The sequence below is a fragment of the Euprymna scolopes genome, chromosome 4 (assembly GCF_053919585.1).
Source record: "Euprymna scolopes isolate OS-2025 chromosome 4, ASM5391958v1, whole genome shotgun sequence".
Taxonomy (NCBI): domain Eukaryota; kingdom Metazoa; phylum Mollusca; class Cephalopoda; order Sepiida; family Sepiolidae; genus Euprymna; species Euprymna scolopes.
In genome coordinates this window covers 57,934,388-57,953,500 of record NC_136485.1, presented here as the reverse complement: position 1 = coordinate 57,953,500, position 19,113 = coordinate 57,934,388, and the positions used below count along the sequence as shown (strand labels likewise).

Genomic DNA, 19,113 nt, shown 5'->3' with positions numbered 1-19,113 from the left:
CACTATTAGTGCATAGCAGTGAGTAGAAAATTGCTTTGGTTCAGTTGATTCTTACTAGTGTGTAAAAATGTGAGTGCAAGATGAAAAAGATTTGTATGTGAGTCATTGAAGATTCCATTTGTGACTTGCGTCCTCTGACCAAAAGCATGAATGGTGGAGGGCTTTGAGCATACGTTATTGTGCCTCTCCATACAACCAGTTGGTAAAGTCTCTCTCTTTAGTTTTTAGCTGTTTGATTTTACAGGAGTTTCTTAGTACACATTGGCTTATTAATTTGGCATAGACTTGTTACTTTTGGAGGTTTAAAACGATTTTCATTGGTTGAAAATACTTTTATGAGTAGTTAACATGATCCTGCAAAACCTAAGTTGTCTTTATTATTATGCTCGACTGAACTCCGATCTGTGGTTTCCCCCTACCAAACTTTCACAAAAAAACACTCGACTAGCTACAACCACTATAAACGATTTCCCCTACTCTCTATCTGTGCCTAGATCTAAATGCAGATTCTATGAACAAAGCTTCTTTCCCAGAACTGCCCGCCTGTTGAACACTGCTCCACTGGCCTGCTTCCCAGTTGAATGCAACGTCATAGCCTTCAAATCCAATGTAAACAAATTCTTGTTGAGCCGTTCACATAAATAATCTAATTCTATCCAATTTACACCATTAACAATTACTACACAACCACCTTACATTTATTAACCTTTATCCTTAAGTAGCTTCAGGACTTGATAAGTGGTGATTCCCAAGTAAAAAAAAAAAAAAAAAAAAAAAATATATATATATATATATATATATATATATATTAGTGAAGAGGAAAGTGAATCCAAACGAAATGAGAAAGAAAGAGCGTAGCAATTAGATCTATTTGCTTTTTAGCATTCATCGAAATCCCTGTGTCATTTACTTACTACATACTCAAACTTGATTGGTTGCCAGCATTGGATTTCAACTAATTAGAAAGAATTTGCCATGTGATCTGTAGCAGTCACCATAACAAACTATTTCCTTTGCTGACTGATGTGGCCACGCACCGACCAGTCAGCTACTAATGCACATTAATCCTATACGTCCCTTAAGGAATTACTTATCCCTGTCAGGGATTAGCCAGCAGTCAGCAGAGAAGCTCAAACTCCAAAGAAGACAGACCTCTCTCCTCTGACTCTCTGTCAACTGAATCCCCCCAGGCTGTGACTGCTTCACTGAAGATATCCACTGGACAACCTGGGGACACTTTAAGTTTCTTCCTCCTGACAGGAGAACTTTGTAGAACTTTCTATTCCTTTTCTTTCTTTCATCTTTCGAAATAAACCGTTTCATTGTTTTGTTCTAAAAAAAGGTGTTGATTAATTACTCTGTGTTTTTGTGTTGCAAATTAATCTTTTATTAGAATCTTTGTGCACTCACACATAAAACCTATCTAAAGATCCCTATACTAACGAAAAAATAAATAAAAAAATGGATCAAATAATTGTTAAAATTTGTTGAATTTATAGAAAGTGTTTTTTTTTAATTTTTTTATTTTAGCATTTAATTCTACAAAACTGGTGATCCCTGAAGTACAAATGTTTATCTAAAAGAACAACTGGATTGGATGCATAGAAATGAGATACGAATCTTCCATTAAAATGCTAACTTTCTTTCTCTCCTCGTTCTGTTTCTACTCTTACCTTTTCTTTTTATCTTTCATTTCTTTACTTCCTATTTCTTCGTGACAAAAGCAACATACAAATAAAAACAGTAGAAAAATACTGTGCGATTAGGCCAGTTTATTAGTATCAGTATTCAAATACTTTGATTCTGATGAACCAATCATTTTTAATGAACCAATCACGTGATGAACACGATCATATCAAGGACGTTGACTTATGGACATTAATAGAGAGGGCCTTTCTAAACAAAAGATTGCTGTTGCTTTGTAGAAGGCTTGACCATGGACTTCTACTCTTCAGAGCCAGCTCAACTACCAAATTTAAATAGGCAAAGTAAATTCTATGCATACAAAATAGCTAGGTCTTTTGTACTACATGAAAAGAAACTGGAAGCTTAGGAAGATTTACATCATTTCAGTAATTATAGGACTACTGGACTCATGAAAAAAAAATTTCAAAAACTACCTGGCAAATATACTCGATGAACAAAGTGCAAGAGAGATTCAAACAATTGGACTTGAAGGAAGGTTAAAATCTTAAAAAGATCTCTTGGTTGGAATATATGAGATAGCAGGTGAATGTCTGGCATCTGGTAAGATGCCCCATCCCCAGCTGATGGTATGATAAGAAAAATGGAGAAAAAAAAAATAAACATATACTTCATATAAATAGATTGATTGTTTGGTTGTTTTGTTTTATCGTATATCAACTCTTTTCAGGTTATTTATTGCTGAATCCAGATATTTTGGAAATAATATTCATGTTGCATCCAGTTATTTTGTAGAACGGTTTTATTCTTCAAGCTCTTTATATCTTCAATCACTAGTTTGTAGTGTTTGGTTTGGTTTGGTTTGGTTGTTTTATAGTGTATTTATCGTTTTTGTTTCTTGCCCTGCAGAACATGAATAGGTTTTGCAATGAGAGAAGGAAAACAGTTACAGTATTAATGTTTGGTACATTTTAAGTTAGGTAACTAGTCAGGAAATGAGTGAGATAGAAAGAGAAAAAGGAAATGGGAAAGGGGTAAGGAGGTAAGGTGAGTTGTTGCTTTTGCTTTTGCTTTTGCAGAACATAATTAAGTTTTGCAAAAGAAAGTAGAAAAAGAAAAAGCATCAACGTTAGGTGCATTTCAACTCAAGAAGCCAATATCTTCAGATAGCCTGATCTGGTAGCACCAGCATATAAATAGAGATATACAGCAGCGTCCTAAACTAAAGGACAAATTTTAAAACCTAATATTTGTGAAAAATAGCAACCATGAAAAGCTGAAATTTTGACAACTGGTGGTCGTTATCATCCATAATAACATGCTAACATTTGAATCATTTGCAAAGGATAGAAAAAGAATTATAACAATTAGTTATTTTCAAAATGGGAATATCCAAAAGTAAGCAGCAAAATTGAGAAAAACAATGTAAACAATATGCTATATTCAAATTTTTTGATTTCTTCTAAAAAATAAGTCTTACTTAGTCATTTGTAAACGTTGCATCAGCCAGCACCATGGCAAAACGCTAAAAACTTGATTACTCTGTGAGACAAGCTATTGTGAAGCTACACAAGGAAAAGCACACCATTAGAGAGATTTCAGAGAAAGTGAAACGTTCCAAGAGTTTTGTAGGCAGGGTTGTTAAATCCTACAATGATACTGGCAAAATAGTTAGTGCTTTTAAAACCGGCAGACCCCACAACACTTCGGCAAGAGAAGATCGAATAATGCAGCGTATGCCATTAAAGGACCGGTTTAAGTCTTGTACAGAAATTAAAAGGGTTATGAATAGTATCTCATGTGTTAATGTGTCAAGACAGACTGTTTCTAGACGACTGCAAGAAATAGGGCTGTTTAATCGAACCCCAGGAAAGAAACCACTTGTTAGTTTGAAGAATAAAAAGAAGAGATTTGAGTTTGCAAACAGGTATGTAATTTGGACATATGAAAATTGGGAAAAAGTATTTTTCAGTGATGAAAGCAAGTTTAATTTATTTAGAAATGATGGAAAAAAAAACAATGTAAAGAGATGCATTAGTGAAAGATTAAGTGCAAAGTGTTCTAAGAAAACTGTCAAGTTTGGGGGCAGAAGTGTCGTGGTCTTTGGAATGTTTTCTAGCCAAGGTACAATGCCTCTTGTCTGGTTACAAATTTGTGTAAGCGCGCAGATCTATAAAAACATTGAAATGAATCATCTTGGGGATGCCTCGTGTTTTGACAAGCTTCTTGGCTTGACCTTTACTCCTAATCTTAAATGGAACACGTACATTAAATCCGTTGCCAAGGCCGCTGGAAAAATGGTGGGATCCTTCTATCGATCCAGTAGATATCTCACTGCTGATGCAATTCTCTATCTATATAAGAGCCAGGTACGTCCAAGGATGGAATACTGTTGTCACATCTGGGCAGGAGCTGCTAAAAAGGATTTATCCTGCCTTGATAGAGTTCAAAATAGACTTCGTAGCCTTGTAGGGGATGTCCTTTTCTCTTCCCTGCAACCTCTTTCTCACAGAAGAGATGTTGCGAGTTTGTCTCTGCTTTATCGTTATTTTCATGGCAAGTGCTCGGATGAGCTCCATTCTATGATCCCCCTTGCCAAACTTTCACAAGAAACACCCGTTTAGCAGAAAACACTATCACTAATTTCTCCCACTCTTTATTTGTGCCTAAATCTAAACGTAGGTTCCATGAGCAAAGCTTCTTTCTTAGAACTGTACGCCTATGGAATTGTCTTCCGTTTTCCTGCTTTCCGGCTGACTACAATATGGTTGTGTTCGAGTCTAATGTAAACAATTTTTTGATGAGCCGTTCCATATAAGTTAACAAATTTACCAAATCTCCATTACTAACGGTTAGTATATTGTCCAATTTCTAATGTACACTCTTTAACCCTTATCCTCGAGTGGCCTCTGGGTCTTGATAAGTGGTGATGCCTATGTAAAAAAAAAGAAAACAAACATTGTTCAAGATCATGTTGTGCCAATCATACAGAATTCAGGTTTCGATAGGGCTATCTTTATGCAAGATAATGCCCTATGTCATAAGGAAAACGTGGTAATGAGTTACCTTAGCGAGCAAGATTTCGAAATTATGGACTGGCCATCGCAAAGTCCTGACTAAAATTCAATAGAGAATCTTTGGAAGACTTTAGGAGTGAAAGTTTTGGAAAGAAATCCCACTAACATGGACGGTTTGTGGGTGAAGCTTCAAGAAGAATGGTCCAAAATTAGTATCGAGGATTGTCAAGAACTGATTCGTTCTTGCAGTTGAAGATGTGCACCTGTCATTGAGAGCAAGGGTTCATTTACTAAATATTGATTGTACATGTATTTTTATTGTTTTTTGGCTGTTTACATTGTTTTTCTCAATTTTGTCCCCTACTTTTGGGCGTTCCTATTTTCAAAATAGATAATTGTTATAATTCTTTTTCTATCCTTTGCAAATGATTCAAACTTTAGTATGTTATTATGAATGATAACGACTACCAGTGGTCAAAATTTCAGCTTTTCACAGTTTTTATGCCTAACAAATATTAGGCTTTAAAATGTTGTCCCTTAGTTTTGGACGCCACTGTATATTAAGAGTATATACAGCAGAAAGTTCATGTTATATATTCAAGTATATTTTGTAAAAGGAGAAAAGCTAATTACTCTATAAGAAAAATGCGTGTGTGCATATACGAAGGTCTTTCCAAAAGTAATGCTTCCTATTTTTGGATTTCGCTGGAATGGATCAGTAGGGATAAAAAATTGCATTGTTATGATGACTGAACTCATGCATTCATGACCTGAAAGTTTCATCTCTCTATTGCGGATATTGATAGTGTGAGACTGTAGGTAAACAAACACACATACACAATACCATGCTATCTAATATTCACATATGTATAATACTTACAGACACATATTATTCACGCTATAAACATTTACTTTTTGTTTTTTGTTATGAAATCGTAAATGTTAACAATAAATATTTTTTTAATATTTCAGGAACATTACAGAAAAAGCCCCTAAAGTTTGTGTTAATGAAATCAAGAAAGAAAATTAATTTCTTGAATTAATGATATTATCATTGCATTAAGGATTGTCTATTCGATATTTTTACAAAAAGACTAATAAATAATATAGTCGCAAAAAACTTTCAGGTGGTTTTAATGAAAACAATTCTTGCTAAAATTTAAAATATAATATTATAATATTTTCCTTGTATGCATGAATGTGTAAACATCAGTGTAAGAAATTTTGGCTTTCTTCAAGTAAAGCTCCTCAAGGCTTGCTGTGGCCTGTCAGACTAACTAGTAAAGACTCTAAATAATACCTTCTGTTTTTATTAATTATTCTTAAGCTTTTCCATCACAAAATAATCTAAACACCATTTACATTGTGAAATGATTTATTGAAATTAAAAAAAAAATAAACAACAAATAAAAGTTTTCTTTTTTAAATCAAACATCATAATAAGTTTAAAATATAAAAAAACAAAAAAAAGAAGTCTTTGTTTGAACTTTTATAATAAACATATCTTTATGAAACATGTCTTTTTTAATCAAACATCATAAAAAAGAATGTATCGAATCCAGAATATTCCCCAAATGGTTTTTTGGAGTTTGTTTTACTATACACATAGATTCGAGAAAATTGCCCAAAAAAACCAAATATATAACAAATAAATGTTATCAAAGAAAAGATAAGCTACTTTTCTACCTAACTGGATAAGTTTTTAGCGTTTTTATTTAATGTAAAATGTTTAATCTGTTCGAAAAACATGCAGCGATTATCGGTATATTTGAAAAAAGGCAAATGTCGGCTAGATCGCTGTTGAATACGTTAAGTTTGGGAAAATGAGTCCAAACTAAAAAATTATACAAAATACTATTAGAAACCCACCGAATATGTCAGCCTATGTCATGGTAAATGAGTTTCTAACATTTTTTTTTTTTATTGAGTATCTTAAGACTTTACTTTACTAATAATCTTTGAAATGGTACTAGAAAACTAATATTTATCTTTCAAGGGATTTTTACAATTATTTATTTAACTTCCAACTTTAATTAAATTTTCAAATTTTCGTAGCCTCCTCTCTGAAAACATATTTCATTATAATTTTTTTTTACATTTTTTTCATTTTAGATTAACTTTAGGCTTTAATCTTTCGAACACTATAAAAAAGTAATCGGAAACTTATATATATAAAAAATAAAAATAAAAAATATGATAAACCGGGTTTCATAACTATAGACATATCAGTCATGTTTCACCATTAAATTGCACGTACCGAGTGATAAAACAAAGGGAGATAAAAACAATCAAACCAAGGGGAGATAAGTCTAATGCAATAAATGAAAACAAAGATGGCGTCACAACGCGTGAGTCGATTCCCGGACGTCAGTATTCTTCGACAATTCATTAAAGATCGTCTCGTTTATCAACTCGAGTCTGTGAGTTATTAAAGCAAAACAAAAAACATTTCTTTTTTGTTTAAGAAAATCAACTCATTTATTATTTTCTTTAAATGTTTTATTTATTTATGAAAGAATACCCCTCGCGAGTTGAGTCTATCTCGCTCAACCAAAACAAAAATAATGATTCGCTTCCTTTTTTTAAATATATATCGTCTGGTTCATAAATTACTTTGTTGTTTTATTAAAATTCAACATTGAATTCTAGATTGTAATATTTTTCTTTTAAATGTTTTTTTTATCAATTTTTATAAATGTGTTTTAAGAACAACAAATATCCGTCTAGCTAGCGGTATCCACCCACATTCTTCCCTATTTTGCTTAATTTTCGCATGAATTTTGGAAAAAGAAAATAATTTTTTTTCTTTAACTGTATTTCATGTGGAGAAATAAACATTGTAATTTACTTTTTAAAGTATTGAAAATCTAATTTTAATTTAATATTTTAATCGCTGGCGACTATTGCCTTTTTTTTGGGGGGGGGGAGTAAAGTCACCAAATACCGTATTGAGTTGATAATCAGAAAATAATTCGGTGCTAGTGCACTTACTGATCCGCGCTATTTTTTAAATCGTATTTCCAAGTTTAATTAAAGTTTTATGATATGTTTTTTTTTATTCAGTTGTAAGGTTAAAGTATAGAATAGGTACAAAACACCCTCCCCTCCCCATGTTAAGAATGGCTTTTTAAATAATAACGTTATTATTTCAGCATTTCGGATCAATAAGTGCACTAGTACCAATAATTCTATGTAGACATTAAAATGATTTTCTGTTAATTATTATTACATGTGGAATGTTTTCGAGTTTAAATTTAATCGAGAAATGCGCATTTTTAGTGAGAAATACATACTTAAAATATCTACGCATAATGAAAACCCATGCCGGACTTACGTCTTGTTGATATAAAAAGCAAAACGCCGTGATACGAAACGGAAAACGAAACAAGATACCATTTTCTAGAATAATGGAGAAAGTGCTTGTTTCATTTTCTGGTCCATTTTTGGATCGGCGTTTTGCTTTTTACAGCAACTAGATGTATTCTGCGTAAGTACCGCTTAAAAAAAATTTTTTTGGCAGACCTGATCGAGAATCACCCTCACCCTAATTTAAACCGTACTGGTACTTTTTATGGTACTTGTACAGTTTAGCCAAGACATTTAAAAATGAAAATATCGAAAAAAGGTTATATTGTGCGTATCTGTTTTGGACTGAAGATCTCTGAAAAAAAAATTTCATTTAATTTGATCGAGCAGTTTTGTTTTTTTTTTACAGCGGAAAAACACGTTCTTATGAGAGCGCGTTGAAGTCAGCCATTGTGAAATTTTCTGCACACGCAACGGGGAGATAACTCCATGTAAAGCACCGATACTCCCTCCCCATCTTTAATTCTAGCTTTTCTTCCTAAAAATCGAACCTTTTGCTCGGTATCATAACAAATCGTTTTTTCGCTGTAAAAAAAAAAAATCTACTTGAAGAAATTAAGTGAAACTTTTTTTCGGAGAACTTCGTTCCATAACAGATACATGCAATATAACCTTTTTTTTTTTTTTTTGATATTTTCATTTTTTAATGTCTTGGCTAAACTGTACAAGTACCTTGAAAGCTATACTACATACTAAAACATGCTCTTAAAAACTATAGGGGGAGGTGATTCTCGTTTAGGTTCGCCTTTTTTTCACACACACACATAATGGTGCTTGTACAAAGAAAGACAACAGATCGATTTTTTAAAATCAGATTGCAGAAACTGTGGAAAAAAAAATTATTCTGAGGGTAAAGGTGATTACCAAGTGATTGCATAAGCTCCGAGGGGTTGCAAAGGATGCCCTATGCCCCCCCCCCACTGGGGTCGAGTAACAAAGTAAAGTAACACAGAGAGCAACGAGTAAATAGGTTGTGCCAACTGTTCATTGGTACTTCATAAACACAATGGCCACTAGTCAGAGGTACCTTCCTTTTATAACAAAAAATTTGTGTCTCCCACTACTTCTCCAAGTCTATATAAAACTCATCCTCTTAAACACTCAGATTAGAATTCTGCCCCCAAGGCTGGCACCACCACGTAAGCAATCCTCTTTTTTATTTTATTTTATCCCACACTCCGACAAAAATGAAAAAAAAAAAAAAGAGAAAGTAGAAAAGAAAAAAAAAAGGCTATATCAAAGCGACAAACCACCATACTATTTAATTAAAAAAACTATTAGTACAATATAATGTTGGCTGTAGTCCACCAATATTGATATCAATTAAGCGGGCAGCAGACTTGGTCTACCCCGTCGTTTTTTCCGGGGTGCACATTCCAGACAAAAGTGGTATTTTGTCTGCTGGGAAGTACCAATCGTTACACGAGTCACAACGTATCATATTGTGATTTTGCTGTGGAGAGTTGCATAGGGGACACAACGGGACCTGCTCCTCAATGATAGGGGGTGAACCCAACGTCTTCCCTCCCTCCGCTGTAACTGGAGGCTAATCAGGAGTCTGAGAAAGCTCCAAGGGGTACAGATGTTTCAGGAAATGCACATTTTCGTCACAGTACCTATATCATACAGAATTTTCTTTATTTTTGTTTTTCAAGAGAGGGAATTGTGGACAAGCACCCCCCCAAAAAAAAAAAATTAAAGAAAGTTAGGGTTATCTCCCTTTGTAATGATGTGAGAATGATGTAAGCTAACAAATATTTTATATCTTAGCTTATCAACATGTTTGTGTGTATCTTTTCCAAACACAAGACTGTCATTTTCTGTTATTGTGGATAACATATGGTGTCAGAAGAAAGAGAAAAGGACATTAGTGAAAAACAGTTGGATTTGCATACATACAAATTTTATCGATAATATAAAAGGCAAAATGTGTGTGTGTGTGTGTGTGTGTGTTTATGTCTGCCAAAAACTTACGACAGACGCGTTGGACCGTGATAAAATTGGTATTGTTTTAAAGCTTGATGTTGTGGATGACAAATATTGAAAAATTGGCCAAAAACATTAATTCCTTTACCGCCAATTGGGGCGTTTCTTTACAAGGAAGGGTTACTTTTTTTCTTGACATTTTTGCAAGTCATTTAAACCTCACGTTAATGTTGCGTAAAGCATGTCATTTCGACCGTCTGTGACGTCATAATCGTGGTGGGTATATCAATAAGACTGTTTGTTTTTTTTTTTCACTTCTTTTTCCTCCTGCGCATTATGGGTTCGAGCCTGCATGCTACTCCTATTTTTTTTGTGCTTGCAATTTTGCTTTTCTTTTTTTTTTTTTTGCTAATCCAACACCATTACACTTCCACATACCCAGGCAATGCCGGCCACCCAGGCTAGTCTTATATAAATAGTTTGTTGAAGACAAATATAAAACAAGGATATGAAACATGCAAAGTGATACTTAATGTGATATACAAAAACATAGTTATTAAAGAGAATGCATTAAAGTGCCAATGCAATAAAAAAAGAAAGAAGTCATGTGACTGAAACTAGAACATATGCCTGACGGTCACAGCGTCAGGTCATGCAAAAATGGGCAGCTGGTAGGTTTATATCTGATGTCTTTGAAAGGTCAAGCAGAATGAAATCTACTTCTAACTCTAGCATTTACATGAAAAAAGTTCTTTAGGTGATTCCCAAGAAGCTCAGAGCATGAGTTAGCCGAAACGTGGTTAAACAACAAATATGAAGATGAGGATAACAGTCTGCAAAAAGAATGGATGCACAAATTATAAAGCTTCATCTCAAAGGATTCCAAAAATAAAAAACAGAAGAGCACTTATTTTATCACATTGGGTAAACTAATTCACGGGGAGATAATTTGGATATGAGTCCAAGGGAGATAAATAAACAAAATAATTCTATCGTTGTAATCATTTCATATTTATTTTTTTTGTAATTTTCTCCAAAATTTCATGACTCCATGTTGGATTTTTCACCAAGACCGTTTTTTAGTTAACGTTTCACATAAGCGAGTAAACTTGTTATAAGTAACTTAGTTAATGTTATTTTTATTTATCTTTGCTAGGACATGATTTTAAGAAAATATAATTGTTTGGAAGTAATGCCAAAACCTATTTCGAACAAGCACCCATTAATTAGGAAATTGATGACAATTATTAGATGTCTGAATAAAAACAAAACAGCAGTTTGTTTTTAAATTACACAGGGATGTTCTTTGCTTTTTAACGAAATTCCTCTTTAAGTAATCCAAAATAAAAAAGTTAGATTTCACTATTTGAAATTAAAAAAAAGGCAGATTTTTTCTTGAATCGCTAAATGTGAGCCCTCTGTTTTTTTTGTTTTTTTTAAATGCACTTTTATTTAATTAAGAAATGGTTGATTTCTAGCAAATCGCTAGAACTTTACGACTAGATTTTATTTCTTTTTCTCTTTTTCCTAACTTTGACTTTCTTTTAATTACAATTTTTGTTTTTTGCTTAAACTAATAGTAGTGGCTTTGCAAGATCATGTACACCCTCCTCCTGACAATCGCTAATTCTAACGTTTGTTTACTCTGGTTCTCTCTTCATGTTTATTATTTACATCTGGCCATATCATCTTGGTGATCGCTGAGAAAACATACACTGTACACAAGTACACAAAAACAAAAGCAATGTAGAGTCAGAAGAAAAAAACACAAACTTCGATACATTGGATCTAAGTCAGTTGTGTTCCGGGTGTGTGTGTGACACCATCATGGAAAAAGACTCCCAAGTATTAGTGCTTACATCTTAAGTTCCAGTATATTAGTTAAGCTGATTACAACTTGGTTGTCTTCAAGTCCAACATAAACAAATTCTTGATGAACCGCCCCCTTAAGTAATCTAATTTACCAAATTCCCATTACTAGCGATTACAATATTATCTCATTGATTACTGTACACTCTATAACCCTTATCCTCGAGTGGCCACCAGTCCTTGATAAGTGATCACTCCTATGTAGAAAAAACAAAAGACCTAACTCAGATAATTTCTTTGTTGGTGTTATCATTGCCATTTGGTCAAAATCGTCAGTGCATTTCACCATCTGCTAAATCTTTGTCAAGCTCTGACTGCCTCCCTCCTTGGATCTACCCATCTCTGCTCCAATCAACTTGTCTCTTCCCATCTGCCTCATCTTTGTTGAGCTCTGACTACTAAATATATTCAGTTTTGACTGGAAATCCTAAACATTTGGTCTTTGTCTCAGGTGAGGTAGAGAACCCTGGTTTATCAGGTTGAAAAATTTGTCTAAATTTCAGCTTTTTTGTCATTACTGATATCATATTACATGTTAGTTGTAAAGGGGATGAATACCATCTAGTCAGTCCTTGATTTACTTTAAGGTGGCAAATTGCCAGGTCAAGGGAGAAAACTTATGTCAACTTATTTCTGAAACAGTTTTTATTGGCTAATAAAAGGGAAACAACTTTTCTTTTGAACAAAGAAAACACTAAAAATGCAATTTCATTGGCAATTTGAAGAGGCGATTACATGTGCTTTTACCAGTATTTTTTTAGGGAAAAGGGAAACGGAGGGCGCGTACGACTCTAACTTACAGATAATGGTAAAAAATTGTTTATATGCCCTAAAAAGCTAGGATGATCAAGAAATGAGGGATCATTTTATGTTAAATTTATCTGCGAATCCGATCTCCCACTCTAAATGCCAATTGTATTAATTTAGAACCTTAAATAAATATTTACCCTATTTTCTCCATTTAAAAATTGAAACTTAAAAATAAGTTAAAATATGTTATCTACATTGATATAACTTTGCCACTGTTAAAGTACAAAAAGGACCAACAAATCACTACCCAAACAGATGGTCTCAAGGGGCAGTAACTCATTCCACATCTTTACGATTTATGATTATTACATGGCCAGAAGAGTCCTAATAAACAATTTCAAATTAATTGTGTGAAAATGAAATTTTAGGTTTTCAGAATTTTTTTTTAAGTTTGATATTTGTTGGTATATTCTCTTAAGGATTTTTATTTAAAAAGCAAATATAAAAGATTTTTTAATTATACATTTAAATCAATTAATATATAAATTGTATATATAAAATATATTATATATCTATATAATATAATATGTTTATATATATGTATATTATGCATAAAAAAACAACTAATTTCTTATTTATTGTTAGATTCCTGGCCAGAAAGATTTGGTGTTTGACAAAGAATTAATGAAACCATTGGATCGTATAATTGGAGCGACAGTTTTAAAGGTTTGTATAAAGCCAGAACGTCTTTCATTTTTTTTTTTTTTTTTTTTTTTTTTTACATCAATTTTGTAGCTTTTATTGTTGTTTACAGAAAGGTTTCAAATTTTGAATGTAAAGTTTTTAAATTTGAATAACATGTCAACAATTTTCTTGACGTTAGAAATAAGATGTCATAGTATGGATATAGGGATGGTTAATGAAAATTTCTTTTTTAACCAAAATACGAACATGTATTTTTCAGAAATGAAGCAACCAATGAATTTAATGAGGTTCATACAAGAATGCTTAATACTGAAGTAAGGCAAGAGATACGTTTTATTTGTTGTTTTACATAAGCATTTACATCATTACACATTCATGAGCATGGTTCGGTGAGCCAGTTACAAGTAACTAGTGATCTCTTCAAAAGTATATTTTATTTTTCATCATTTAAATCTGTGTGTGTGTGTATATATATATATATATATATATATATATCAAAAAGGGTAATTAGTAAAAACCTGAAGAAAGTGCTCAATACTATTGCAGAACAAATATATATTTTTCTAATCATAATAATCATTTCTGTAAAGTGTCTTATGAAGTTACTGGATCATTGATACGATTCGGTAACTGAAACATGTGTAACTAAGCAGATAAAATGGTAATAAAAATATATATATATATATATATATATATATATATATATATGAAGGGATTTAAATGATGGAAATAAAAATTTACAATATTTATTCGATCATCAAATATCGAAAAACAGGGAATACAATAACGATTTTTTCCTTAATCCATGGAGTTTCAAAAATTCATACTTTCCTCTGTGGAGGAAATAAATGAATTTATATTAAAAATAACATACTGTTTTACTATAAAAACGAAATACTTTAAAATGGTTTATGTAATGAAAATACAAAAACAAACACATAAGGAACATAGTCTGTTGGGAATCATAAATAATATGAAGATGAAATTCGGTAAAAGTGTTGTTGATTAGATAGATCTTGAGTTATAAATTTCTGTAAATGTAAATCTTCATATTTTATATTAATATTTTCATCTTACTGTTTTTAAATATATATATATATACTAGCAAAAGTACCCGTCGTTGACTGGGTTCAAAAACAGTCTACAGAAAATGGCTCTGATTTATGAAAGTATGATAGGTTATAAAAAGGAAGGGTTGTAAAGAGATAGCTTCGAATTTGGGGGTATCAAAACAAAAGCAAAATATGATGAAAGTAAAAATAAAATAGATAAACCCCATAATTTATTATACCATACCTGTTCACACCGAAACCCTTATCACAATATTCTGTGGATCTAATATTAAAAAACCTTGTTAAACTTTGTGACATATTTCCATTCTATGGAGGTCAGGCGCGAACGAACACCCCATAATTTTATTATACCATATTTCTTCAAACTGAAACATAATTATCAAAGTATACTTACGCAGATAGATATGAAAAGTATTTATTAAAGTTTTTGCCTATTTCCATTCTATGGAGGCCAGGTGCAAATGCAGACCCTAAATTTTATTATACCATCCCTATTTAAGTTAAAACATACTTATCAAAGTATTATTATGTACATTTATATCAAAAACACTTGTAAACGTTTTTTTTGATTTTTAAATTTTTTATTTCCATACTTTGTGGACCAGGCGTGTACGCAGACCCCACAATTTTAATGAATCATCATTATGCCAGATCAAACATACCCATTCCTGTGTCTCGATACACCTTCTATCATTATATGTGATCAGTTTTCTATAATAGTCAACCATATAGGAGCCTATTCGTGACCAGACACACACACAGAGACGTTCAGCCTTATATTGTAGGTATATATATATATATATATATATATATATATATATATATAATGGTGGCTCGTGGCTAAGATTAGTAGTGGGGTACTGCTTCAGAAAAGATTGTTTTTATTGTTTTAATATTGTGTAAAAAGAAAAAAAACATAAATATTTATACATGATATATACATAAACATAGTTTTATTTACAAGCGCATTTTCTTATACAAACATTTTTAATTAAAAAAAAAATTGTGAATGAAATCCTTCTTTAATAGTGAAATGGTTTTTAAGAAGATCATCTTTACTTAATATATGGTTAAGCTTAATGGTATCTCGTCAACTAATAATATTATTCAATGGTAAATAGTAAAAACTAAATCAAACACAAACTTCTCAGTTTTCACCTTGATTTTCTCAATGGATATTTTTAGCAGACTTGTACACTTTACATCACATTCAAGAATATGGTAGATGGCATATAAACACAGTATATGTAGACTCCAAAGGAAATACTGCATTCAGCATCACTGCGATGAGCAACAGTTCTCAGTCAGTCTTTTGTGTTGTTGCCTAAACTGTGTATGCACACAATAGGTGTAACTGTGAATCTCACAGCTCCATACAAGTTTTTTTTAATTTTTTTACATGAATTTGGTGATGGCTACGGACAATTAACTTAAGGATTGTATAATGTACACATAAAAAGAAATACCATCATCATTATCGTCATCATGGGCTCCTTGCCCGGACCAATGTGACTCTTCCTCTCCAGAGTTTCCTGTCTTCCATCAGTTGCCTAAGATCTTCAGGTTCACAGTTGGCGTCGTGTGCTATTTGTTGGATGTAGATGGATCTAGGTCATCCTTTGCTTGCGTGTCCGTGTTCTGGAATCCATAGCAATACATCACTCACCAATTCATGCTTGCTCCTCAGACAATGACCGACAAATCGTAGGTGTCTTTCTCTAATAGTATTAGATATGGCAGGTAGGTTGCCATAAAGTTGCTGCTTAGTGGGATGATTTTGCCAAGATATATTTAATACTGTTCATAGCATACAGGTATATGTGCCGTCTAGTTTTCTTTCCAATCTTTTGGTGAGTGTCCAGGTTGTAGCACTGTAAACAATACCATTGCGCCAAATGTAGCACTGTAAACATACCATTGCACCAAATCTGGGGGTAATTGCGCTAACTAAAAAGAAGTGCTCTTTATATACGTGGTTGTCAAAAGAGCACCTTTAGCTAGTTGACTCAATTATCTGGACTTGACACAATTAACCCAAAGTACATAAAGAATAATAAATTGGACATGTCATTTTTTTATTTTATTGATAATATTGAGCAGAAATAACTTGGGGTTGCTGCAGTTCTACAGTTCTATATATGAGCTGCTATTTTATATGTATATGTTTTTACATAAGTATTTATACGTCTCTACACATTCATGAGCATGTTTTGATCAGACAGTTACAAGTAACTGGAGACCTCTTCAGTTTATATTGCTTATGCAAAAGTAAATTGTATAAACAATATGTCCTGACGAGGTCTCTAGTTACTGACCGAAACATGGTCATGAATGTGTAGTGACATATGTAAAACAAATAAAAAGTATATCTTACCCTACTTTGTTATTCAGCACTATTGTATTAACATCATCAAAAATTCATTGGTTCCTTTACCTCTGGAAAATATTAACCTGGAATTATTATTATTATTATAAAAGCTAAAAGAGAGAAAGATATAAATTGTCAATAATACGGAAGATTTTATTTTACAATTTAAAATTTGTAAAAATTTATTTTTTAATTTGAGCAAATATTTATATGCCTTCATTTTGCTTACAAATTCTTTTGTTTTTTTTTGTATTATATATATATATATATATATATATATACGAATCAAGTCAGAAGACAACTGTCTACATTTGAAATTTTTATGATTTTATTACTTTTTTATGCTTCAATTGTTCTTGTTTAAAAATCTTTCTTTTCCTTTGCAGGAACATGGAGTTGCCAAAATTTTCAAGATTGACCCAACCCAGAAATCTTTGTCAGGATGTGCTCAGTAAATAGATTATTATTATCCTCAACTCTATAGCAGAGAGCAATGTGTATTTATTTGTGTGTGTATATATATATATATATATTTTCCCCATCATTTTTAATGGAGCATATATACTTGTTTTGAATAACTTATCTTCAAAATAACAATTTTTCATAGCTTCCCCACTTATTTACTACTTTTATAATTAAATTAACTTACTTATATGCATACACACATCGAATCAATTAAGTGAAACTGCACAATTATATCTTAAGTTGCTTCAGTTTGAGTCTATCCGTTATATGCATTGTTTTATAAATGTAAACTTATAAAAGGCAGAACAATGCAATTATATACACATTAAACAATGCCTCAAGCAAACTACATTATCCTCTTCGTTGTCATTTCGTTTACAGCTAATACTTTTACTTCAGTCAGTTGCAGATTTAAAAAATTTTTTTTTAGAGATTTTCAAACTTTCTGAAACTTTCTAATTGAAGGAGTTGAACACATTAGAGATAGATTTCTACATGTGAGCTATAAATTTTTTTTTTTCTTTTCTCAAATCTTATGAAACTTTCTAATTGAAAATGTTAGACGGACATTTTCCAAACGAAATCCAGATTTAGTCTTCTTAGAGTTACCTTTCCTTGTCAATTACTACTTAAATTTCTCTTTGCCTTGTGTAAATTTTCAAAATGGTTGCCATTTACAAATTCTTTTCTCAAAGTTCGTAAAATTTGGAAAGATTGGTAAGGATGATGATGAGGAGGAGGATATTGTGTCATAATTTTTTATTAATTAATTTGGAGATGTGTGTAGAACAGGAGACTATTTTGGATTGGTCACATTCAAAGAGTAGATGAGAGTTCCTATGATAATAGATGTAGGAAAGTTGAGATAGCAGATTAAGTTGGGAGTAAAAGGCAGCATAAAGCTAGGAAGGAAGTGATAAGGATGTATTTGAGAGAAAGAAGGATAAATAAAGACCTGGCCAAAGATAGGTTAGTTTGGAAGTCAATTTCTAAAAATGTCTTAATAAATGCCAGCATCTAAAATGGATATTAAACTGAATATGATGATGAATTTGTAATCTTGCTTTATTGTGTAAAATCAGCACACCCCTTTTTCTGTAAATGTTTATGCATTAGTTCCAACTGACAACACAACTTGTGCATATTAACTGATTTATTTTGTGGTTTAGTCCTTCATGATAAACAATATGTCAGGTTACATTTAAAATTGTGACTTTTCTATTACATGTGAAATATGAGGCGCTGAATGTCTTAACTCGGTAAGCGCCATTACAGCAAAATATCAAGTTAATATATAATTTTATTCCTCATCACCCCCATAACACGTACAAGAGTAGTTATGGTCGAATTTAGACCAGAACATTAGTAGAAATTGACTAATGCACAGTATACCCATCAAACTAACCTTTAACACAGTTTTTCTCTGTTTTTTGTTTGTGGTACTTGCCGAGTTATGACATTCAGTGCTTTATATACTGAAATAAGTAATAGACTTTATTTTTTTCCAGTTTTTAATCTTTATTACCTCTCTTGTATTTAAGCTATATTAACTCTAAGAATGCATTTGTAATATGTTTTTTTTTTTTTTGTGGATTACAAAGTTCTGTCAGCCAATAGCCATGGGTAGAAGTTTTAAGTAATTAGCCATTCATGTGTTAAAGTGGATAAAGTACTTAGTAAAATTCAGTTGTAAAGTTACATTCTTTTGGAGATAGAAGGTCCAATTCTCAGTATGGGCGATACTCAAAAATACAATTGCGAATAACTTAAAACTTCTACCCAGTCATGGCTGATGGAACGAGAGCATGCTACTCCCTTAGATCAAATAAAGGGTTTAGTTTGAAATTTTGTGCAAATTCCAGAGTTTGACAGAAAGATTTTCGAGTTCAACAAAATACACCTGAAGAAGGTTGGAGGTTACATCGACCGA

At 32.1% G+C, this 19,113-nt stretch overlaps 1 protein-coding gene across 1 annotated transcript in view; it reads left to right on the top strand.

The window, feature by feature from the left end:
- Positions 1-6,947: 6,947 nt before the first annotated feature.
- The window catches only part of LOC145267422 (vacuolar protein sorting-associated protein 33B-like), a 66,835-nt gene continuing 54,669 nt past the window's right edge, over positions 6,948-19,113 (top strand). The window contains exons 1-3 of the mRNA XM_080123301.1: positions 6,948-7,081; positions 13,218-13,298; positions 17,105-17,169. Coding sequence (XP_079979427.1) covers positions 6,983-7,081; positions 13,218-13,298; positions 17,105-17,169 — 245 coding nt within the window. The 5' untranslated portion in view covers positions 6,948-6,982. The remainder of the gene's footprint in view (positions 7,082-13,217; positions 13,299-17,104; positions 17,170-19,113) is intronic.